This window comes from Phyllopteryx taeniolatus, chromosome 15 (genome assembly GCF_024500385.1).
Source record: "Phyllopteryx taeniolatus isolate TA_2022b chromosome 15, UOR_Ptae_1.2, whole genome shotgun sequence".
In the NCBI taxonomy this organism is placed as follows: domain Eukaryota; kingdom Metazoa; phylum Chordata; class Actinopteri; order Syngnathiformes; family Syngnathidae; genus Phyllopteryx; species Phyllopteryx taeniolatus.
This window is the reverse complement of record NC_084516.1, coordinates 22848673-22874084: the sequence shown is the minus strand read 5'-3', so window position 1 is coordinate 22874084 and position 25412 is coordinate 22848673. Positions and strand designations below refer to the sequence as shown.

Genomic DNA, 25412 nt, shown 5'->3' with positions numbered 1-25412 from the left:
GAGAAGTTGGTGGAAGTCCCCCCCCCCCGGCTCTTCTGAGGAAAGACGAGCTTCACCAGTAAACTTCACTAACTTTATCAAAAAGGAAAAAACAGAGGTGAGCCGGCCCCAATCGGCCCCGTCACACCTCCGCATCAGCTCTCCTATAAAATCTGAATTCACAAGCTTTTGGGGCTCTCTTGTTCCCGTCGGTGAGCAGCAACAGGACGCCGAGTAGAATATTGTCATTTTCATTCTATCTTTGTGTAAGACGCAAGATGAAGAGTAGATGCCGCTTCCGAAGACGGCTTGAAAATGTTGTGAAAAGACTGGGCAAAATCAGACAGAGGATTACTGCAAAAACTCATCCATCCTTAACCCCTTTCTTAATCCATAAATTAATTTCAAGAAGAAGTCCGTCAAGGGGATGGTCGATCTGATCAATGAAATTTTCCATTTTAATTAGACTTATTTTTCTATGTTTGGGATTTTTCACAATTTCATCGAACGGGACTTTGAATGGAACCAACTATTTCCTTGGACTGATGTCTTTCGGTTCACTTTGGTTTTCATCTCGAAGGATTGGGCTGAAATGTTTTACCTCATTTATGAGTGAGTACATATTTCACAGGCAGTTCGTTTTTGTGATCTTTTGTTTTTATTTTTATGATTCGAAGCTTGTAAGCCCTTATAAAAAAAATGTCCCTTTTATTTTAAGAATGCTAGGCACTGTGTCGGCAGACATACAGTAATAACACTATACCAACAAAGCCTATAATCATTTGACTCCGATTCTTGAATTAATAACGGGTCGTGACTGTCGTAGAAAGATTGTTGAATTATCCTAGGTCAGTACCAAGTGCTATAGATCATTAAGAGAAGGAGCAGCTTTAAAGAAGCGCGGTTGGAGCTTCGTCCGACATCTGCTAAGCGGGGCACTGTCGAGGCGCGGGCTAACTTAAGCGGGGCTGGCGGTTTTTTTCGCGACACCGGCTGAAGCAAGCATCCGTCACCGTTTATGGTCCATTGTGTAATACGCATGGATTATGGGGAGCTTTCACCCTTTAAACGGAGAGCCAGTCAGGACTCCCTTAGTACCATAGGTGCCTATCCCAGCTGACCTCGGGTGAAAAGCAGACTATACCCTGGAATGGTTGCTAGTCAGTTGCAGGCAGTGATGGTACTAATGGCATTATAAGCAATGGTGTTACTAGTGTACATTACATTTTTTAGTGAAGCGCAATCTAATTAATATCTTTTCAATCATGATAACGTCATTACTGTTATTGCCAAATGATGCCGCAAATTATTTTAATCATTTCAATCAATCCCTTAAATGAGAGGCAGTTTCTTTCTTTTTTTTAACTTTTCTTATTGGTGAGGGAGCATGACAGAACACTATAAGTGATGCCCATCGGCTGAAGTACAGTCAAATTTCATTGTAAGCCAATCAGAGGTAGAGTTGGGTGTTCTTGACAAAAACGTGAGCAAAGATGGTTACACAGAAGCACATTCAAAAAGTCGACACTAGTGAGTTGTGAAAACAGGAATAAATATGGAAAAGGAATGGTGGGCCCGGGTAAATATTGGGGTTGGGCATTGTTTGAATTTAAGCAGTTCTGGTCCCGATTCCGGTTCCTCATTTTTATTCCAGGTCCAAACGATGCCGATTGTTTAACGGGGCTGTGTCAAAAAAGTGTGCGTGGTTTAAATACAAGGTGTCCAAATTAGGAACATCCATTTTCTTAGCAGCCTGCAGCATAGACTAAAATGAACATTAGAAGCTGGGTTCTTCATAATCTGTATCAATATCAAACCTATGAACTGAAAGGCAATGTGTGTGGAACTAACCCAACTGACCTAATATTCATTAATTAATGTTTCAGCTAAAAGTTAAATACTGCATTGTTAAAATAGTTATTTGCGACTGCTTTATCACATCAAATGGTTTATATATGTAAATTTTAACTTGATTTCCTGTTTTAAGTTTGTACCCTTTTATTTTGAAGGGTACGCACCGGAACTCAGCATTTTGGCACGGAAAGTAACTTCGTACGACCCCGGTGAATTTTGAAAACAAAAGTAAACCTAGACGGCAAGAAAAAGACGAATAAATCGAACTAAATGTGAATTTTGTCCCAGTTCAGTGTGATGTAAAGTTGCTAGTTTGACCTTTGGTGAAGTTTTAGCTCAATGTTAAGCTTTTTATTTAAATTTTTTTTCTGTCATTGGCTCTTATGTTGGTTTCAATACTAAAATACAGTGGGTATGGAAAGTATTCAGACCCCCTAAAATGTTTCATTCTTTGTTATATTGCAGTCATATGCTAAAATCATTTGTTATTTTTTTTCCCTCACAAATGTACACACAGCAAATGCATCCCTATGGGGGGCACAAGTCAGTGCAAACTGTAGGCCGGTCCCAAGCCCGGATAAATGCAGAGGGTTGCGTCAGGAAGGGCATCCGGCTTAAAACCTTGCCAAACAAATATGAGCATTCATCCAAAGAATTCCATTCCAGATCGGTCGTGGCCTGGGTTAACAACATCCGCCACCGGCGCCGTCAACCTGCGGGGCGCCGTTGGAAATTTAGCTACTGTGGGTCGAAGTTAAAGAAGAAGAAGAGGTGGAAAGCGGGTTCTTTGGCAGAAAGTGAAGAGGACAGCACAGAGCCTAGAACTGAATGTGGGGACTTGGAATGTTGGGACTATGACAGGAAAATCTCAGGGGTTGGTTGACATGATGATGAGGAGAAAGGTTGATATATTGTGTGTCCAGGAGACCAGGTGGAAAGGCAGTAAGGCTAGAAGTTTAGGGGCAGGGTTGAAATTATTTTACCATCGTGTAGATGGGAAGAGAAATGGAGTAGGGGTTATTTTAAAAGAAGAGTTGGCTAAGAATGTCTTGGAGGTGAAAAGAGTATCAGATCGAGTGATGAGGCTGAAACTTGAAATTGAGGGTGTTATGTGTAATGTGATTAGTGGCTATGCCCCACAGGTAGGATGTGACCGAGAGGTGAAAGAGAAATTCTGGAAGGAGCTAGACGAAGTAGTTCTGAGCATCCCAGACAGAGAGCGAGTCGTGATTGGTGCAGATTGTAATGGACATGTTGGTGAAGGTAATAGGGGTGATGAAGAAGTGATGGGTAAGTACGGGATCCAGGAAAGGAACTTGGAGGGACAGATGGTGGTAGACTTTGCAACAAGGATGCAAATGGCTGTAGTGAACCCTTTTTTTCCAGAAAAGGCAGGAACAAAGGGTGACCTACAAGAGCGGAGGTAGAAGCACGCATGTGGATTACATTTTGTGCAGACGATGTAATCTGAAGGAGGTTACCAACTGTAAGGTAGTGGTAGGGGAGAGTGTGGCTAGACAGCATAGGATGGTGGTGTGTAAGATGACCATGAAGAGAAGAGAACCATGTGGTGGAAGCTGAGACAGGACGAGTGTTGCGCAGCTTTTCGGGAAGAGGTGAGACAGGCTCTCGGTGGACGGGAGGAGCTTCCAGAAGACTGGACCACTGCAGCCAAGGTGATCAGAGAGGCAGGCAGGAGAGTACTTGGTGTATCTTCTGGTAAGAAAGGAGAGAAGGAGACTTGGTGGTGGAACCTCACAGAACAAGAAATCATACAAGGAAAAAGGTTAACTAAGAAGAAGTGGGACACTGAAAGGACCGAGGAGAGGCGAAAGGAATACATTGAGATGCGACGTAGGGCAAAGGTAGAGTTGGCAAAGGCCAAACAAGAGGCATATGATGATATGTATGGCAGGTTGGACACTAAAGAAGGTGAAAAGGATCTATACAGGCTGGCCAGACAGAGGGATAGAGATGGAAAGGATGTGCAGCAGGTTAGGGTGATTTAAGGATAGAGATGGAAATATGTTGACTGGTGCCAGCAGTGTGCTAGCTGGATGGAAAGAATACTTCGAGGAGTTGATGAATGAGGAAAATGAGAGAGAAGGGAGAGTAGAAGAGGCAAGTGTGGTGGACGAGGAAGTGGCAATGATTAGTAATGGGGAAGTTAGAAAGGCGTTAAAGAGGATGAAAAATGGAAAGGCAGTGGGTCCTGATGACATTCCTGTGGAGGTATGGAAGCATCTCGGAGAGGTGGCTGTGGAGTTTTTGACCAGCTTGTTCAACAGAATTCTAGGGGTGAGAAGATAACTGAGGAATGGAGGAAAAGTGTGCTGGTGCCCATTTTTAAGAACAAGGGTGATGTGCAGAGCTTTGGGAATTATAGAGGAATAAATTTGATGAGGCACACAATGAAGTTATGGGAAAGAGTAGTGGAGGCTAGACTCAGGACAGAAGTGAGTATTTGCGAGCAACAGTATGGTTTCATGCCTAGAAAGAGTACCACAGATGCATTATTTGCCTTGAGGATGTTGATGGAAAAGCACAGAGGAGGTCAGTAGGAGCTACATTGTGTCTTTGTAGAGCTAGAGAAAGTGTATGACAGAGTACCCAGAGAGGAACTTTGGCACTGCATGCGGAAGTCTGGAGTGGCAGAGAAGTATGTTAGAATAATACAGGACATGTACGAGGGCAGCAGAACAGTGGTGAGGTGTGCTGTAGGTGTGACAGACGAATTTAAGGTGGACGTGGGACTGCATCAGGGATCAGACCTGAGCCCCTTCCTTTTTGCAGTGGTGATGGATAGGCTAACAGATGAGGTTAGACTGGAATCCCCGTGGACCATGATGTTTGCAGATGACATTGTGATCTGCAGTGAAAGCAGGGAGAAGCTGGAAGAACAGTTAGAAAGATGGAGGCATGCACTGGAAAGCAGAGAAATGAAGATTAGCCGAAGTAAAACAGAATATATGTGCATGAATGAGAGGGGTGGTGGGGGAAGAGTGAGGCTACAGGGAGAAGAGATGGCAAGGGTGGAGGACTTTAAATACTTGGGGTCAACCGTCCAGAGCAATGGTGAGTGTGGTCAGGAAGTGAAGAAACGGGTCCAAGCAGGTTGGAACGGGTGGAGGAAGGTGTAAGATGTGTTATGTGACAGAAGAGTCTCTGCTAGGATGAAGGGCAAAGTTTATAAAACAGTGGTGAGGCCAACCATGATGTACGGATTACAGACAGTGGCACTGAAGAGACAACAGGAAGCAGAGTTGGAGGTGGCGGAAATGAAGATTTGAGGTTCGCTCTCGGAGTGACCAGGTTGGATAAAATTAGAAATGAGCTCATCAGAGGGACAGCCAAGGTCAGATGTTTTGGAGAAGAAGTTAGAAAGAGCTGACTCCGATGGTTTGGACACGTCCAGAGGAGAAATAGTGAGTATATTGGTAGAAGGATGATAAGGATGGAGCTGCCAGGCAAGGGAGCAAGAGGAAGACCAAAGAGAAGGTTGATGGATGTCATGAGGGAAGACGATGATGGCAGTTGGTGTTCGAGAGGAGGATGCAGGAGATAGGCTTACATGGAAAAGGATGACTTGCTGTGGCGACCCCTAACGGGACAAGCCGAAAGGAAAAGAAGAAGAAGAATTGTACACACAGCACCCTAAATTGACAGAAAAAAACAGAATCGTTGACTTTTTTGCAGATTTATTAAAAAAGAAAAAAACAACTATCACACAGCCATAAGTATTCAGACCCTTTGCTGTTACACTCATATATTTAACTCGGGTGCTCTCCACTTCTCCTGATCATCCTTGAGATGGTTCTACACCTTCATTGGATTCCAGCTGTTTGATTATACTGATTGGACTTGATTAGGAAAGCCACACACCTGTCTATATAAGACCTTACAGCTCACAGTGCATGTCAGAGCAAATGAGATTCATGAGGTCAAAGGAACTGCCTGAAGAGCTGAGACAGAATTGTGGCAAGGCACAGATCTGACCAAGGTTACAAAAGTATTTCTGCTACACTTAAGGTTCCTAAGAGCACAGTGGCCTCCATAATCCTTAAATGGAAGACGTTTGGGACGACCAGAACCCTTCAGAGAGCTGGCCGTCTGGCCAAACTGAGCAATCGGGGGAGAAGAGCCTAGGTGAGAGAGATAAAGAAGAACCCAAAGATCACTGTGACTGAGCTCCAGAGATGCAGTCGGGAGATGGGAGAAAGTTCCAGAAAGTCAACCATCACCGCAGCCCTCCACCAGTCGGGGCTTTATGGCAGAGTGGCCCGACGGAAGCCTCTCCTCAGTGCAAGACACATAAAAGCCTTCATGGAGTTTGCCAAAAAACACCTGAAGGACTCTAAGATGGTGAAAAATAGGTTTCTCTGGTCTGAAGAGACCAAGATAGAAATTGTTGGCCTTAATGCTAAGTGGCAAGTGTGGAGAAAACCAGGCACTGCTCATCGCCTGTCCAATACAGTCCCAACAGTGGCGCATGGTGCTGGCAGCATCATGCTGTGGGGGTGTTTTTCAGCTGCAGGGACAGGACGACTGGTTGCAATCAAAGGAAAGAGAATGCGGCCAGGTACAGGGATATCCTGGACGAAAACCTTCTCCAGAGTGCTTAGGACCTCAGACTGGGCCGAAGGTTCACCTTCCAACAAGACAAGGACCCGAAGCACACAGCTAAAATAACGAAGGAGTGGCTCCAGAACAACTGAGCAATTGAGCATCTCTGGAGAGACCAGAAAATGGTTGTCCCCCAACGTTCACCATCCAACCTGACAGAACTGGAGAGGAGGAATGGCAGAGGATCCCCAAATCTAAGTGTGAAAAACATTCCCAAAAAGACTCATGGCTATATTAACTCAAACGGGTGTTTCTACTGTATTAAATACTGAGCAAAGGGTCTGAATACTTATGGCTGTGTGATATTTCAGTTTTTTTTCTTTTAATAAATCTGCAAAAATGTCAAAAATTCAATTTTTTTTCTGTCAATATGGGGTGCTGTGTGTACATTAATGAGGGGGGAAATGAACTTAAATGATTTGAGCAAATGGCTGCAATATAACAGTGACAAATTTAAGGGGGTCTGAATACTTTTCGTACCCACGGTAAACGCTAAAAACCATCAGTGCAAATGTGCAACTCACCGTTTAACTTGTTAGCTGCCTCAATGTTAGCATAGACGTATTTTATTGTTTCCCCTCACCCAATTTGACTTGACTGAAGTTCCACGCGGTGGAGGCTGAGGCTCGGAGCGGAAGGGAGCGTGTCAGCCTCCTTTGCACAATATAATCTTATTCCAAGTGTTGCACTGAGGAGACTGGTCCAAATTATTATTATTTTTTTTTATATAGTTTTTTTTTTTATTTTTACCAAAGTTAAGACACACTTTTGTTTGCTGCCACCCATCCATCCATTTTCTGTGCCACTTCTCCTCACTCGGGTCGCGGGCCTGCTGGAGCCTATCCCAGCTATCTTCAGGCAATGGCGTCAATAACCTACCAAGCATACCTGTGAGGCGGATGTGCTAACCAGTCGGCCGCTGTGCCGCTTCAAACAATTGTACGCATGTTAATTTAACAAATCTTAGCAAGTCAGCAGTTTTAAGGGTTTTGTTGGTTCAAAACCTTTGCTTTGTTTCACAATCTAGTGAGGACAAGCGGTACGGAAAATGGATGGATGGATGGATGGACAATTGTTTGAGACTTCACTTTTATGTCAAGATGCCAAACAGAAAAGGGGAGAATCAAACTTTTGTTTTCTTTTTCTGGTTAGGCACTTTATTTGAACACGTATAACGTATTTACTTGCTCTTATTTTGAAATTCACAGCCCTACGTTTGTTTAGTTTAGTTTTGACCCACAGGCTGCCCGATCTCGTCCGATCCTGGTTAGTACTGGAGACTGGAGACCACCTAGGAATACCAAGTGCTGGGGTTGGGCAGTGGGCCAATCACCTGCTCACGTAAAAAACTACATATTACTGAAACCGCAATTGCGGCCTAATGTGCCTCATGGCATTGAGAGCTCTAACTAATTCACTAACTTTTATTTAGTAAATGTGAGAACACACAGTTGTGCCCATATATTTGATTACCCGGGCAGAATTTGTAAGATTTTCTTTAAAGAAAACATAAACGACCAGGTGAATATACAGTATCTTTTCATGCCTCACCTCCATCATCAAACAGCCACCAGACATCAACTGTGCCCTTCCCTTGTTTCTTCTGGAACTGCTGGCTGGCCTCCAACAGTCTCTGGTCAGACACATTCAGCGATACGGTCATGTTCTTCTTATCTATAGAGATGGTTGCCAGACACATGCATGTACATGACACCACATGGAAACAACAACAAAAAAAGGTCATTTAGATGACAATAGATTTAACATTATCATTGTCATTTAAGGGGTGGTTTCCAACCCCCTCCAAAAATAAAATATTTTGTGTAAACAACTAAAACACTGATTAACCTGGCAGATTACAGGATTTGATTGTGAAAACTTTGTTATAGAAAGAATGTCCCATCAATAGGCAATATACCTTATAAAAAGTTTTCAAATAAATGCACCTCAACAGTAAAATTAAACAAAACACTCCTTGCTCATCAATCATCATCGAGTCATCTGAAATCCAACTTTTAGCAATACACAGAACAGATACAAAGAAACATCAACATTCTACAGCAAAAAACTACAGAGAAGCTGTGAAGAACTGCAAACACTAAGCAGGAGACACATCATCATCATCCTCAGCACCTTAAGACGTAACAGTTGCAGAGAAGAGAAGCGAAGCAGCAGACTCAAGACATTTGGAAGAAACAAATGTTGGCACATAAAATTGAGTTAGGCTTTAGGCACTATAGCACAGACAGGTTGGAGGGGTGATCTTGTGCTTGAAATTGGATAGCAGGAAAGCAAAGTTATCTATCAGCTAGTTAGTTATCTGTCAAGCAGAAACGACAATCAATTATCATGGCAGACAGCAGAGAGGAATACCATATACAATGATAACTTGACTTATGAGTGACCCAACTTTTGAATTTGAAAGATTTTCTTGCTTTTGTCATGAGCCAAAATTGTATTGATGACTGCATAATATGTCCAGTTGTGCTCATAAGTTTACATACCCTGGCAGAATTTGTGAAAAAAAAAAGTTCTTTTCTTTTTTTAATACGACTGATGACTGAACAACAACCATCATTAATTTCTACATGGTTATGTTTTGTTTAATCATAATGCTTTTCTGAAATGCTTGACAGTTTAATTTGAAACCCATTCAAATAAAATTAAATGTGTTTTGCCTGGCCCTTCATGTTTTGTTGAAAGAATTGTACCCATCTTACAAATTCTGCCTGGGTAATCAAACATAAGAGCACAACTGTGTGTTTTCGCATTTACTAAATGAAGGGTTGTGAATTTCAAAATAAGGTAAATAAAATGAAAGCATTACATTCAAATAAAGTGCTTAATTTAAGAATAATTCTTTGAAAAAAAAATACAGATAATACTTCATGTTTTGATCATATGGGTAGAAGCAAAATCATGCATTCTAAAAATGCATTATACAGAGGTAGAAGGGTTTTCCAGAATTTTGAGGTCAACTTTGGGGGTGCGCATTATACATGGGTGCGCATTATACACGAGAAATTGCAGTATTTCTTTACATTATCTTATATTTTTACATTATACAGTGTTGATTGTCTTTTATCAAAACAAAACAAAAAATGTGGTGGTTTCTGGGGGCTGAAACAGATTGATGGAATTTTAATTAATTTCAACATGGAAAACTGATTTGATATACAGGCAAATTGAGTTATGAGCTTGATCACAGAACAAATGAAACTTTGAAGTCAAGGTAGCACTGTAGTAGGCCAACTAATGGTGATTTTAAAAAGGTATTAGGGAATTGTTTAGTTTCGTAAAAAGGAAAGAAAAGAGATGAACAGTACAAATAAGAAAGCGTTATGCTGTGACAGAAAGACATAAGGCCACTCATTTAAGTGGATATCCTGCCTTTTTTCAACAGGGGCTGGGATGTAGCTTTGCCATCATCTTCATCATCTGGGAAATGTAAGACAAAAGGAGAAAAAATATAACTTATTTGCAAAGTTGATTTGCTTGCCAGTCACTTGTGACTTCCAGCTTACATCAAAAACTTCAATAAACAATAGAACACAAACAAAATATACATCATGCCCAGTCCTGCTGCGTGAAAGGTAGTTATGTGGACCACCACTCTACCAATATATCATCTAAGGTTATATTTATTTACACTATTTTGCTGATGAGGGAGTAAGTCACTTATGTGTAAGGCACAAGTCTCAAGTCTTATCCTTCAAGTTTTAAGCAAGTCCCAACTGTGACATAGAGATAGAGTGAGAGCGAACGAGAGAGAGAGAGAGAGAGAGAGAGAGAGTGTGAGTGAGAGAGTGAGTGAGTGTATTCACACCACGAAAGTCCTTTGGACCCTTTGTTTGGTCCAGGCCAAAAGCAAACTTTATTATTTTTTTCTTCCTGTGCGGTCCGCATTCTCATTGTACATTTTACATGCAAACTATAATTTGGAAACAAAGCCATGCGTGTGACGATCGTTGCGTCTATTAGACAGAACTGACGAGGGCGGGATAAAGTAAAGGAGCCGGAAATGCGCGCTGCATTTCTGTTCTGCAAATGATTGAAGTTGCAAAAATAAAAGGATGGCGTATTGTTCCTGCGTTAAGCCTCCAGTTAATATAATACATGCAGCCTCACTAACATAACGAGCATCTCGAGTTTCGCGACGTGCTATTTCTAATTTTAGAACGGCGTCGGCAAATGCCTGCTGCAAATGGAAGGAGCAGACATCACTCTGAGCCACAACATGCAAGGAGTGTTGCTACCCTGGATCAGACCAGAAGACAAATTTGGTGTTTCACGGTGCCTCTATGTGAGACTACTGCCATAAAATCTTGGTCAGACAGTGGCAACACTACACAACATATATTACGATTCCACTGTATCCTATCTTTTTACGATCACTGGACTTTATCTTGTCAAATCAAACACTGTTGGGGAGGCGGAACACAAAACTTGTCACCGGTCACTGCGACCAGATACACCTGTTACCATGTTGACAACAATGGATCGCAGCAATGTATTATGTTCGGAAAAAAAAAAAAAAAAAAGTGTGGTGTCATCACCGGGGCTCGGGAGAGGACGTTTTGGGGTGTCCATTCAAGTAGAGCTCACATATTTTTAATGGAGCTTACAAGCAGACACCATAACGTTATGTAGTCAGCTAGTGCTCGCACTAATGTTTGCACGTAAACATGCCGGCGTTCTGTCGAATCATGTTCTAAAGCTTCTGTAAACGGTTTACATGGAAAAGGGTGACGCGCTGCGGCGACCCCTAGAGGGACAAACCGAAAGGAAAAGAAGAAGAAACTCAAGTAAGGAATTACAAAGACTGAAAGCTTAACCAGTGAAATAGGAAACTCAAGTTGACTTTACTTGGAAATTTGTATTTTACACATTTGAAGTGCCGTAGTCTTAAAGAAAGGTTTTTCTATACATTGAAATATAATTTGATGCAATTAATTGCCTTACATTTTCCATGTGGATTGAGCTGTAATTTTTTTCCCCCTGTTGCACAGCAAATCTGTTGCAGCACAAAAGGTATACAGATCCACCATTCTGCATTGCCATGCAGCTGAACAGGTCAGCTTAAAAAAAAAAAAAAAAACAACATGGAGCATGGAGACAGAGCACTCCACAGCTCCATTCTGATTCATGGCTTACATGACGGAAATGTAAAAATGGCAAAAGGAATATTTCACCCCTGTGTAAACGAATACAATTCCATTTGGTTTTGTCTCATTTATTTCGACTGAGGTGTTTATTTGGTGCATTTTCATTCGGTTTGGGCTTCTAAACCGATTATGATCGTAATAGAAGCCTCCATGTAAACCCTATTGACTTGTTGGGTCAGATCGAGGCCTGGTCATATTCATATCCGCACCACAAACAAACTGCACCACGTCCGTTTAGAAGAGGACTGAGACCACCTCAAAAAAAGGAGATCTCGGATCGGTTGTTTGGTGCACACCAGGATTCGCTTGTGTGTGCTCACACCTGCACCAAGGGTCTGGACGAAACGAACCGGGGTTTGTTTTAAGCGTACAAAATGTGGAAGGTGTGAATACACCCTGAGAGAGAGAGAGAGAGAGAGAGAGAGAGAGAGAGCAGCAAGCCCGTGTAATGGGAAGAAGGTTCGAGACAGCAAAGTTCTCTATCGTTGTCCTTGTTGTGGGCAAAAACGATTTTCTTCCAAAAACAAAGCAAATAAAACGCGAGGTTTGTCAGAAAAGTTCCATAACCGGTGTTACAAAAGCTATATTCCAAACCCAAGCTACAAATTTCCCCCTTTAATGTTGGCCAGGCGATTAACCAGCATGTCTACATCGAGATCTTGCGGCGTTTGCTTTGTTCACTGGCCAATAAGAGGCGAGATTTGTGGCAGAAAAACGCGTGGCTGCTTCTCCATGACAACACGCCTGCTCACAATGCCCTGGGCATCTGGTAGTTCCTGGCCGAGAAGAACATCGCTGTGCTGTAGCAACTTCGCTCCTCTTTGCTCTTTTCCAGCTCAAAGGTCATCAAGACGTGGACGACATCAAAAATCTTTCCAGGAGAGCATGAAGGTGCGGCAGAGTCCTAAAATTGGCAAGTAAAGTCTGATTCGAGTCATGTGACTCTAGTCCCCCACCTCTGATACTGGAATCTTTACACTTAGAATAAAATGGGTATCATTGGTAACACTAGAACTTTTATTTTGAAGGCCAAAGTGGGCAGCAGGGTCCCAATCTTCCCACAAGATGACTGTGGTGTGCACTATGGGCCATATTCTCCTGTTTGTGCGTAAGAAATATATTAAAATAATGTGATGTACATTGCTTCAATAAAAAACAGACATGCACATATTTTGACCATATTTTAAATGCCATTTTTTTCATACATCGGGTTAAGAAGTGCCCTCTCTTATGTGGACCTCCCTGGTACCGTTAATTGCTGTTGATGATATACTATACATTACTGCTTGAATGACTGAAGTATCAATATTTTGATTTGATAATTGATTATAAACATCTGGTATCGGAGGTATCAATATTTCAGTACCAGCTGGAATGAGCACTGAGAGTTAAGCAATGAAAGGAAAAAAATGCGAGTCTTGCGTATTATAAAACTTAGCTATTTTTGTTCCATTTGGCAATAACCTTTTTTAGAATCAATTAGAATCTTGTCATTTGGCAATATCGTTGTACCTTGTCACTTTGTGACGTTAAAAAATTAAGATGCCAATCATCTGAAAATAACGGGCCCAATGTCCAATTTTCCGATCCAATTACTTTTTTTATGATCTACGAGCCAACTAAGCTACAGTCAATACAGCAAATCTCATACTGTCATACCAGAAACCCCTCACCCTTTTAATGAGAAAAAAAAAAAAACAACAGTAACAAAACATTGACTAAAAAGCTACAAATGAACTAGTACAATGCTAAATGCTACAAATTGCCTTTTGGATATGTAAGATAATGTGTAAACATTTAAAATCTCTGGAGTTACACAATGGCTGCTGTCACAGCGTTAACAAAATTGGTACCAGTCTCACTAATATGCATTGGAATTCAAAACCATTTCCACCAAGAGATTTAAATTAGTCCATAAACTAAACAAGACATCAACAAACGTCTGCCAAAGTGAACTGAAACAAATGCGATCACATTCCTATGGGTTATCTTACCTTTCTGTATAGCTGGACTGTTTTGGAGGCTTGTAGCTTTGGAAGACAGCTTGGATGAATCCCCATCAGAGTTTTTGCTGGTGTCAATAGACACAATCACATCTTTCATCCCAGAGGACTTCTCTTGGGAGGAGAGCACATCATCTGTTAAAAAAACAAAAAAACAGTTAAAAGACAAACGAATTGAATTTAATCCACCAAGATACCTGAATAGAATATGTACAGTATACACACGATATGTATAGTGAAGAAAAAACAGTTTTCGACAATCTCGTACCTTGTCCATGGATATGCGACACATCCAATCCCTCTTTTAATCGTAAAATAACAGCACCGTACTGAAAGTCGAAGGCATCGCTGAGAGAGGAATACAAAAACAAAATAGGGAATTGAATAGCTGATCGTAAAACAATGACGAGAATCAAATATGACGAGTTTTGTTCTAATATTTAAAATGTGGAAAAACTAATATTGAACGATGCATTCAAAATAATGTTTGAACAATTTAGCAAGATTGGGTGAGGGATTATTATTATGTGATGAGTAAAATGGCTCAAACTTACTGGATCATACTAATGTACGTCTCCACATTCATCATGTCACCATCTCGCCAATCATTTTTGAAGCCAAGCACAAGAGTGTTGGGCTTTAGACGGCCCAAGCCTGCAGCCTAAAGGGGGATGAAAAATCAAGCAAAGTAATACCTGCCATTTCAAGACAGAAGTTTCACCACTTCTACTGAAGTTAGCATGTCCTTGATATTAGACCATTTCCACCATTTCTATCTGATGAATGGGCAGTCTCCGTAGTAATAATACTGTTTAAGAACCTCACGGCGAGTAAAAAACAATTATGAGCTGAATGCCCTTCTCTTGGAGGTGGTGATTCTTATTCACGACAGCTTCTTACTACGGCGCAAAGAACATCCCATCTTGAGGAAGCCAACAGAATCACAATTGGCAAAAAGCAGAGCCGTAATAATGAGGTCACAAAAAGTGACCCCCGTAATGTTTGAGCTGCGCCTGGAAATTCTGTCCATAAAGGTTTTGAACAGAATCATTGACTGAGGGCAGCGGACACCAACCCTCACTGGAAATAAATACGACTTACTACCGAAATTATTGACCAAACTAACACCGGTTGTACAGGACCTGAAATTAGGGGACTGAGAGTGTATGTACACCTGGTCCACTGTTTCACAGCCAGGACGAAAACTACACTGCTCGTCCTGAATCAAAGATTGGACTTTATGGCCATTTTTCCAGAAACCCATTTGTGATGTTACACATTGATGTTGGACCAAAGGCCTGGCTCTCAGTCTGCGCGCTAATTCATCCAAACGTGTTCTGTTGGGTTGAGGTCAGGATTGTGCAGGCCAGTCAGACAGAGCGTATTAAACATGAGAAATTACGGTACTATAATTACTGCCACTTCAAATTTGAAGATATATTGAGCCAAACATGTATGCAGCAAGTCCATAATAAATGAGCTAACTTTTAAATACTAATGAATATGAAATACTCTTATTAACTGCCCGTCCTGGAGCCGTCACCTTATCGTGGTGGAGGGGTTTGTGTGTCCCAATGATCCTCGGAGTTGTCTGCGGTGTCACGCCCTGGGTAGTGTCACCCATGGCAAACACGTCCTAGGTGAAGGACCTGACAAAGCACGCTGAAAGACCCCTTATGATGAGTACAAATATTGGACCTCATTTTCCCTCGCCCAGATGTGGGTCACTGGGGCTCCCTCTGAAGCCAGGCCTGGCGGTGGGGCACGATGGTGAGCACCTGGTGGCCAGGCCTGCCCCCATGGGGCCCAGCCAGGCGAAGCCCGAAAAGACAACGTGGGCTCCCCCTTCCCATGGTCTCACCACCTGTGGGAGGGGCCAAGGGGGTCAGGTGAGCTGGCCAAAGTCGGGGAACTTGGTTTTGGCGGTGTTCTGTTATTGGACTTCTGTGTTCATCACGGATTGTTCATAACGAACACCATGTTCAGACATACAGTAAGGGTGTCCATATGTGCACTCGGACCCAGGACACCCTAGGCCGCAGTTCAATGATAGATTTTGTGGTCGTGTCTCTCGGGTGGAGAGCGGGACGGAGCTGTCAACCGATCACAACCGGGTGGTGTGTTGGCTCCGATGGTGGGGGAAGATGCTGGTCTGACCTAGCAGACCCAAACGTAATGTGAGGGTCTGCTGGGAACGTCTGGCAGAGTCATGTGTCAGGAGTTTCAACTCACCCACCTCCACCAGAACTTCACCCACATCCCGGGTGGAGGCGCGGGACATTGAGTCGGAGTGGACCATGTTCCGCACCTCCATTTTTGAGGCGGCAATTCGCAAACCCGTTGGTAGACACTTCCCAGTGGAGAGGAGGGCCCATCTGGAAGTCGATTCTCAGATTCAGGAGGAGCAGTGTTGTTTTAGTCTTGGTCGGGGAACACTGGACCAGCTCCACACCCTCAGAAAGCTGCCCTTTGTCACCGTTCTGTTCATTACCATTATGGACAGAATTTCCTCTGCGTCTTTGCTCTGTGACCTTCAACTCTCAGACATAAAATTTTATTAAAATTAAATTAGTCTCATTTCTTTGCTTTTTTGTTCTGGCCTCCAACTTGAGCCAGGCCCATCTCCACCTGCACCTAATGCCTGCTTAAAGCAGTGCCACATGAATAACATCCTCCTCTTTAAGCACTCTCATTCTGGAAAAGAATTGACTAAAATCATTGTCTGTTTCACTTCATTTTTCACTATTACCAACTTCAAAGGCTAATCCCAAATGCATTCCCCAGGAAAATATAAGGTACTGTATTTTTTCAGTTTTTATTGGCCATTTCTGAATTTTAAATTAGTTCATTCTGTGTTGTGACATAATCCCGAACATCGCTCCGTGGCTTAATACATTTAACATGAATTAATTAATACAAGATGTACTAGCGGATCAGCTCTTGTCGCCAATGTTACGTGTGCTTCGCGGTTCTGCTGGGACCACAACCAAGGTCACGACCCGCAGCACCTCAACGCAAAAATACAAAAGACCAGTGCAACAAATACGACACTGGCTAATCTGATGAGCAAAAATGTTGCTTGAACATAAGAGTAACAAGAGAGGATGTCCGCTCCAGATGTGGGTAGAGTAGCCAAATATTGTACTCAAGTAAGAGTACTGTTAGTTGACAATCATGTGACTCAAGTAAAAGTAAAAAGTAGTCCTACGAAAAATTAAGAGTAAAAAGTATACAGTGCAAAAATTACTCAAGTAGTGAGTAAATATTATCTTCCTATTTTTTCCAACCACAGCATGAAAATCAATGAAATAAAAATAAAATGTGAATGTGCAAATTCTGATATTGCTGTGGGATTCTGTGTGCATGTGTGTGTGTATGCACAGCCAAAACTACATCATCTGCAATTTACTGCAAGGTGTTTTCTCAAGTTATAAGTGGGCTGAAATATCCACGTTTGGGCAGACAGTGACAGACAAATACTACAATAAATGAAAACTGCTGTTTTTGTTCGTCTGAATGTAAACACGAGTAGCACGCCGTTGCCTTCACAGTAACGACGACCTTCCCAACATGGTGGCCCCGTAGGCACGACAATCAGCGGGGCTGGCTTATCTAGTGTTAATACTTATGTCCGCGAAGCCCAATGGAAGACGTTGTGTGAGGTCATGTGAATTTCTTGTGTCGTTTGATTGGTGAACTAGACGTAAACGTCACTACAGTTCTCTCTCTCGCTCTTGTGCAGTGAAGACGCTTTTTTGCTCGCTCTGCTTGCTTCATTTCTGTTTACATTTTTTCTTGCTGATAAGCTTGTTTTTCTTCTAAAAAAAATTAGGAGCAGCGACTGCTGGATATTTGTAAACTTGTGGGACTGTACTTTGTTTTGTAGATACAGTCAGTTGTTGCTATATTCCAATATTTTCTGATACCCTGTCACCATTATGCAGTATGTGAGCGTGGCCTGCTAATTAGCACAAGCCTGCTATTAGCAACAAGACCAGCAATCAAGATGCCTCCCTTTTCCACTGAGGACTATCACGGACTGCTGCAATCCTGGAAACGAAAATCCACCGTCTTGAAGTGTATATGGATGTAAATGGACAGTCGAGGAATGAAATCACTCTACCGATGTCTCAAAATGGTGAGCAGAAGTGTGCTAACAGGCAGCCACTTATCTCAACAAATAAGACGGATGTGGACTGTGGAAACAGTAATGGACCATCGAGCAGTTCTCCCTGGAATTTACTGGGAGCAAAGCCCAAAGAACATCTAAAAGGGAGGACACAACACCAGCAGATTACCGAGGAATCCGGCTGGCCTGCGTTGCGGGCTGCTTCAACCCCGAGTGAGCGGCCGTGGACAGTCGCTACAGCGAAGGGCAAGAAGAAAGGACGCGAGTCAATGCAAAACATTGACATCAGACTTACAAATAGATTTGAGCCACTTTTACAAGACCCTGGCCAAGAATGTTCATCCCCCACCACCCCTGAAAGGTATGAAGCTAAATTATACAAGAAAAAAATGGCACCCCAAACGTTAATAGTCGGTGATGGAGCTGTCAAGGATGTGAAACGTTTTTGCAGTGAGAAGAACACCAAAGTACTGTATTTTACCAATGACATGGTGTATGATCTCTCTAAAAAGATCCTGGAGATCACTAAACAGCACCCAACTGTGAAATGTGTCATTATACACACAGGGGCCCTGGATGTTCTCAAGCGGCAATCAGAGGTACTGAAGCAAGAGTTCATTGATCTCCTAACAAAAGTGCAATGTTTGTATGCTGTGGTTTTTATTAGTGGACCTCTCTCACTTGTACGATTTGGAGATGAACATTTCTCTCGGCTGAGTCAATTAAATCAGTGGCTCAAAGCAGACGGTGTCTGTCTACATAGACAAGGGGTTAAGTTATTAACAACAACAACAAATCTTTTTACTGTGTACGTCATTCAGCGGCCCAAAAAGAAAACATTGGCGTTGGTGACACAGTTGAAGGACAAAAAGATGCAGTTGTTGCCAAACAATCGGAGGAACAGGAGATAAGGCGACACAAGGCGCAGACGGATTCATCAGTGTCATCCAAACAATCGGAGGAGCGAATGACATAAGATGAGCAAGCATGTTGAATCTCCCACATCCCTCCCTGCCCCATTGGAGCAAAGCCCAACGCAAAACTCACTCTCTACTAGCCTAAATTCTCTGCTAGGTGTGACGGACAGGATGAAGACTATTGTCAATATTGGAATCCAACGCACACCACGCCAAGATCTCCCTCCCATCCCCCCTCGCCTGAAACCACCGTCCACTAAGATGCGAAGGGCTCCTCCTCCACCCATGAAGAACCTTATCTGTGAATCTGACTGATATCTGCGGGTTCTTTTCCAGAATAAGTCAGACCCCTATGGAGATCAGGCATTTTTGATCCCTGTAATTACAAGGGACAGAAAACTGGTCAAAGAAATACAGCACAAAAAGTATAACTACAAACTTCGTGAGGATACAAATGTGAATCTATCAAACCATTTTCTCCAGTTATCTCTGCGAGAGTAGCTCTTTTCAATATCAGGTCACTGGGTAATAAATCAATGCTGATTAATGACATCATTACAACCTATGATCTGGACTTTTTGTTACTAAATGAAACATGGTTAGCAGAAAGTAGCTGTAATACCAGTTTAAATGAGGCAACACCAGCAAATTTGTTATTATATGAACAAGTGTTGAATAGGGAAAAAAGGCAGTGGTATTGCTGTTATTTTTATGTAGGCTTTACACGATCAGGATTTTTGGAGCCGATCACCGATCAGCGAGTTGAAAAAAACAGTAACCGATCACCGATCCGATCACAAGATGGAGGAACGTGTCTATTTAAAGGACCTGTTCATTTACTGTATATACTTGTGTACTTAATTGCTCAAAAAATTATATTTACAATAAATAATGTATCTTTGTTCATCTATTTATGCCAGCGAGGCATAGTGACGGACAGAACAAATGACAAATTGTCTTCTATTAGATGGCAGGAAGTACATATAGTAATTAATGTATTCACTTTTTGTGACATTTTTGTTTGTTGGTGTTCCGTGAGATTTTTCATCCATCCATTTTCTGAGCCGCTTCTCCTCACTAGGTTCGCAGGCGTGACGGAGCCTATCCCAGCTATCATCGGGCAGGAGGCGGGGTACACCCTGAACTGGTTGCCAGCCAATCGCAGGGCACATACAAACAAAGAACCATTCGCACTCACATTCACACCTACAGGCAATTTAGAGTTGTCAATTAACCTACCATGCATGTTTTTGGGATGTGGGAGGAAACCGGAGTGCCTGGAGAAAACCCACGCAGGCACGGGGAGAACATGCAAATTCCACACAGGCGGAGCCGGGGATTGAATCCCGGTCCTCAGAACTGTGAGAAAGACGCTCTAACCAGTTGTCCACCGTTGCCGCCTGAGATTTTTCAATTGTAAAATTTGTTCCTTGGCTCCATAAAGGTTGGAAATCACTGCTCTAGTCAGATCGTGTATTCTAATCAGTCAGGTCAAACCAACATTACATGACAGAAATAATGGGTGCTAACGTACTGTAATTAAATGACTTTATTTTTAATTAAATTACTTCACCCACACTGAAACTTTAGAGCATGATTTGACAGAGCGGCAGCATATTTACGTACAACCATCAGTGCTACCAGTAGCTTGCTAGGCTACATAACGTTTTGTTGCCTGCTTGCGAGACGTATCGTATTAAAAGTATGTGAACATACCTCAAGCAAGCCTTAAACAAACGTCTTCTCCTGTCCAGCACCGGTGACCACCAACACACGTTTTTCTCCATTTTGTCCGTATAATACAAAGTCTATAGCGCTCCACTCTTGTTGTCGTCACCACGGTAACGTCACATCCGGTCACATTTGAGTTGACAAGATAAATCCCAATGATCGTAAAAAACGGGATGCCGTGGTATCGGAATACAAGATTTTATTGCAGTAGTCTGACATAGTGCAATCCTGAAAGAGCAAATATGTCTTGTAGTCTGATCCGGGCATTACGTGTTGTCTGTTCCACACCGTCGACATGTTTTTTTTAATAACTTTATTGGCCGTCAGATATTTCCAATACTATGTCAAAAGACGCGCGACAAGGCTAAAAATAAACTAGCTTTTGGATTCAAATATACTGTGCACAATGGCGACGCGGAGTAAATGTCTTTTGCGGAGCCGATTAATGTCATATCTCTGTTTTTTAGTTAAAGGTGACCCAAAGGTTATTGTTATAATAATGTATAGGCCTCCAAGATACAATAGAACATTTATGGAGAACTTTTCAGAACTGGTGTCAGTTATTTGTACTGACTACAACGATTTTGTCATAACGGGAGACTTTATCATTCGTGTTGACAACAACATGGAATTTTTTTTGAAAGAACTCTCTACTATACTAGACACATTTGACCTCTTTCAACATAAGAGTCCAACCCACCCTCAAAGTCACATCTTAGACCTGGTCATCTATAAGGATGTTTAAATTCTATCAATTGACACTAAGGATATGGCTATTTCTGACCATTTTTGTGTATTCTTTTAATAACAGATTCTTCCAAAAGTTCAGACAACCTCAATGTCTATTAAGAAAAGGTACATAAATGAGAGTACCGCCACTAAGTTTATGGAGACCATTGTTGTGCCACAAACTGTGAATGCTGAGACAGTTGAACTTTTGGATAATTTCCCCTGTAAAATCTCAAAAGTCATGAATGCTGTCGCTCCTATAAAAAACTAAGACAATCTTAAGGCGACCTAGAACACCGTGGAGGAGCACAATAATGGTAAAGACCTCTAAATCAAAGAGTAGGAAAGCAGAACGTAACGTAGAAACAAATTGACTACGACCACTACAGACAAAGTCTTTGTAATGTTAACCAAGGGTTAAGTCAGGGCGAGACAGCAACACTTTTCTGAAATCATCAGTAAGAACTTCCACAATACTCGCACTCTGTGTGTTGTGGTTGACAAGCTCACAACCCCCCGAATCAGATAGCTCCAGAACTCCTTACAGCAGATAAATGCAATGAATTTGCTTATTTTCATGAAAAAAAATACAATCCATCATGTTAAATATTAGCACAAATCAGCAGAATGATAAAATGATACTACATCTGAAGCCACCCAGGAAAAACTCTATTACCATGTCAGAATTTGATAGTTGACCAGAAAACCAGAGAGGAAACGGTTCAGCAGCTGAAACCATCAACGAGCTGTCTTGACTCAATACCATCTGACTTTTTCAAAGCTATTGCAAAGCCTGTGCTAGCTGATTTGCAGCAAATAATCAATCGCTCACTTCATTCAGGCGAGTTTCCTAAAGCTCTTAAAGTAGCTGCCATTAAGCCTCTGCTAAAAATGTTAACGCTGGACGCTTCCATGTTAGCAAGCTATAGACCCATCTCAAATCTCCCTTTCATAGCCACTATTGTTGAGAAAGTTATTTTTAATCAACTCAGCAATTTATTGAACTTAAATGGACTTTTTGACAAATTTCAATCAGGTTTCCGAACTCATCACAGGACAAAATCTGCTCTTATCATAGTGCTAAATGATATAAGGTTGAATACTAACTCAGGAAAGGTGTCAATTCTGGTCTTGTTGGACCTCAGTGTGGCTTTTGATACAGTAGATCATAATATACCGCTGAACAGATTGGAAATGTGGGTAGGACTAAATGGAACAGTCCTTAAATGGTACAGGTCCTACCTGGAGGAAAGGAGTTGTTTTGTAAGCATTGGAAGTGTTCAATCTCATCGAATGTCAATGACCCATGGGGTCCCCCAAGGCTCAGGTCTTGGACCCCTCCTGTTCAGCCTGTATATGCTACCCTTGGGTCAAATTCTTCACAACTTTAATTTTGACTATCATGGTTATGCAGATAACACACAGTTATATCTCGGAGTGCCTCCAGATGACTACAGTTCAATTGAGGTGTTGTGTCACTGTCTAAAACAGATAACTGGATGAGCCAAAATTGTCTTCAATTAAACCACAATAAAACTGAGAATTGTTTTTGGCACTAAAGAGAAGAGGATTGCTGTTAGTAAATACCTGGCGTCACTCTCTTTAAAAACCAAAGACCAAGTCCGAAACCTTGGTCTTCTGATAGATTCCGACCTGACGTTCAACAGTCATATCAAATCAATTACTAAAAATGCTTTCTACCATCTGAAGAACATATCCAGAGTGAAGGCTTGCATGTGTAAAGCAGACCAGGAGAAGCTCATCCATGCTTTTATCTCAAGTAGACTTGACTATTGTAATGGTCTTCTGACTGGACTCCCTAAAAAGAGCATTACACAGCTGCAGCTCATTCAGAATGCTGCAGCTTGGGTTCTGACCAGAACAAAGAGTTCAGAGCATATTACTCCAATTCTAGTTTTAGAATAGATTTTAAAGTTCTGCTACTGATCTATAAATCACTAAACGGTCCTGAATACATGAATGAAATGATTATACACCCAGTTGGGCTCTGAGATCGAAAGACTCAGGTCAAATAGCGGAGTATAGAGTCCAAAGCAAACACGGTGAACCAGTATTTATCTGTTATGCTGCAAACAAATGGAATAAGTTGCCAACAGAAGTGTCGTCGGCCCCAAGTATGCATGTTTTTAAGTCCAGGTTAAAAACTCTTATTTTTTTTCCCCATGCTTTTTAGAGCATTTCCACTTTTAAATGATATTTCTTGCACTGTACGCTGTTTTAATTGTATTTTTATTTGTTTATCCTTTGTTTTAAATGTTTATCAGCTGTTTTTAAATGCTTTTAATCCTGGAAAGCGCATTGAGTTACCTTGTGTATGAAATGCGCTATATAAATAAATTTGCTTTAATTTGCTTACCACTTAAATTGGATTGGAGCAAACAGCGCCCAATGCAGAAGTTGAATTCGTAGTCTCGTGCACGAAATAGTGGATAAATAAGCAATAATTGATAAAGAAAAGTAGCGAGTGACATTGACATCATTGTAACAGAGTAAAAGTACCGTTACTTCTTAACAGCAGAAGCAGCGGAAGTGTTTTTTCTGGTCTCGTCAACTCCTGTGACTTATCCAAAGCAGGTCCCGACCGAGCGCACAGGCAGAACCGAAGGCTGATGCACTCACATATTAGTCCGCCGTGGAGTAATATTTAGAAATTACATCTGTGTGTGGATGGTGGATGTGTGGAATGGATCTAGCTGCCAGCGTTCAAGGAGTACGAAACAGACTATGATGACAGCTGTGAAACAGCTAGGAGGAAAATCAGCACCTCCAAATCTGAGGCCATGGTCCTCAGTCGGAAAAGGGTGGAGTGCCCTCTCCGGGTCAAGGAAGAGATCCTGCCCCAAGTGGAGGAGTTCTAGTATCTTGGGGTCTAGTTCACGAGTGAGTGAAGAATGGAGCGGGAGATCGACAGGCGGATCGGCGCAGGGTCTGCAGTGATGCAGACTCTGTATCGGTCTGTCCTGGTGAAGAAAGAGCTGAGCCAAAAGCCAAAGCTCTCTTTTTACCGGTTGATCTATGTTCCTACCCTCACTTATGGTCACGAGGCTACGGGATGTGACTGAACGATCACGGATATAAGCAGCCAAAATTAGTTTCCTCCGCAGGGTGTCCAGGCTCTCCCATAGCGATAGGGTGAGAAGCTTGGTCATCAGGGAAGGCCTCAGAACAGAGCCGCTGCTCCTCGCATCGAGAAGAGACAGACGAGGTGGCTCGGGAATCTGGTTAGGATGCCCCCCGGGTGAGATGTTCCGCGCACATCCCACCTGGAGGAAGCCCCGGGGAAGACCCAGGACACGCTTGAGAGACTATGTCTCCCGGTTGGGCTGGGAACGCCTCGGGATTCCCCCGGAAGAGCTGGATGAAGTGGCTCGGTAGAGGGAAGTCTGGGCTTCCGCTGCCGCCCCCGCGACCCGTCTTCAGATAAGCGGAAGAAAATGGATGGATGCTATTAACTGAATCACTACACACATACAGTAGATACATTTTATAGCTTATGAGGAGATGCCATGACAAACATTTGCTTTTGATAAAAGTTTCAGTTAATTGCTGGAAATATACCTTTGTAAAATTACAGCTGACTAACCTCACTGCAAAAGTTTGTTGCGACTTGCTTCATAATTTAGTGGCAATGTCTTCCTACCTGAAGAAGGTACTGGCTCCCCTGCCGCATGTCTTCTGCAAACACTGGTGTATAGAAAGCCTTTGTTTCATTCTTCAGCAGCCATCGCTGATACCGGGACTGGTCTGTTGCCAGATCTTTAAAGTTTGGTCTTCTATAACCCTGTGGGGTGGCAAAGACACGTGGCTCACATTCAAACACTAAATACAGAATCAACTGATTTTAATGCTCCGAAAAATTTCTATAAATGTCATAGCAGTAACCGGATCATTTAATCATTTTTAATATACCGTATTTTCACGACCATCAGGTGCGCCGTAATAAAAGGCGCAGTCTCAGTTACGGGGTCTATTTCTGTCTTTAACACATACATAAGGCGCACTGTATTATTGAGCGCAGGCATGGTAAAACATACGCTAGCTTAAAACATACGGTAGCATGCGTGCACGCTAAAACAATGTTTTTAAAAAGGCAGCGGGAGCAAAACTGAGTTCGGTTGTACTTTATTGAAGTATTTAACAATGTACTCACGGTATTTTTTTATCAATCCTCATTCACAAATCCATCAAAGTCCTCATCTTCTGTATCCGAAATGAACAGCTGGGCAAGTTCTCCATCAAACACGCCGGGTTCGTCATTGTC

The 25412-nt window shown here is 42.2% G+C and overlaps 1 protein-coding gene across 1 annotated transcript in view; it reads right to left on the bottom strand.

Annotated features, from left to right (window-relative positions):
• Positions 1-25412, bottom strand: part of slc12a2 (solute carrier family 12 member 2) — a 129198-nt gene that overhangs the window by 24776 nt on the left and 79010 nt on the right. The window contains 6 exon segments of the mRNA XM_061748037.1: positions 8008-8130; positions 9847-9894; positions 13616-13759; positions 13893-13972; positions 14179-14285; positions 24792-24932. Of these exon segments, the coding sequence (XP_061604021.1) occupies positions 8008-8130; positions 9847-9894; positions 13616-13759; positions 13893-13972; positions 14179-14285; positions 24792-24932 (643 nt within the window).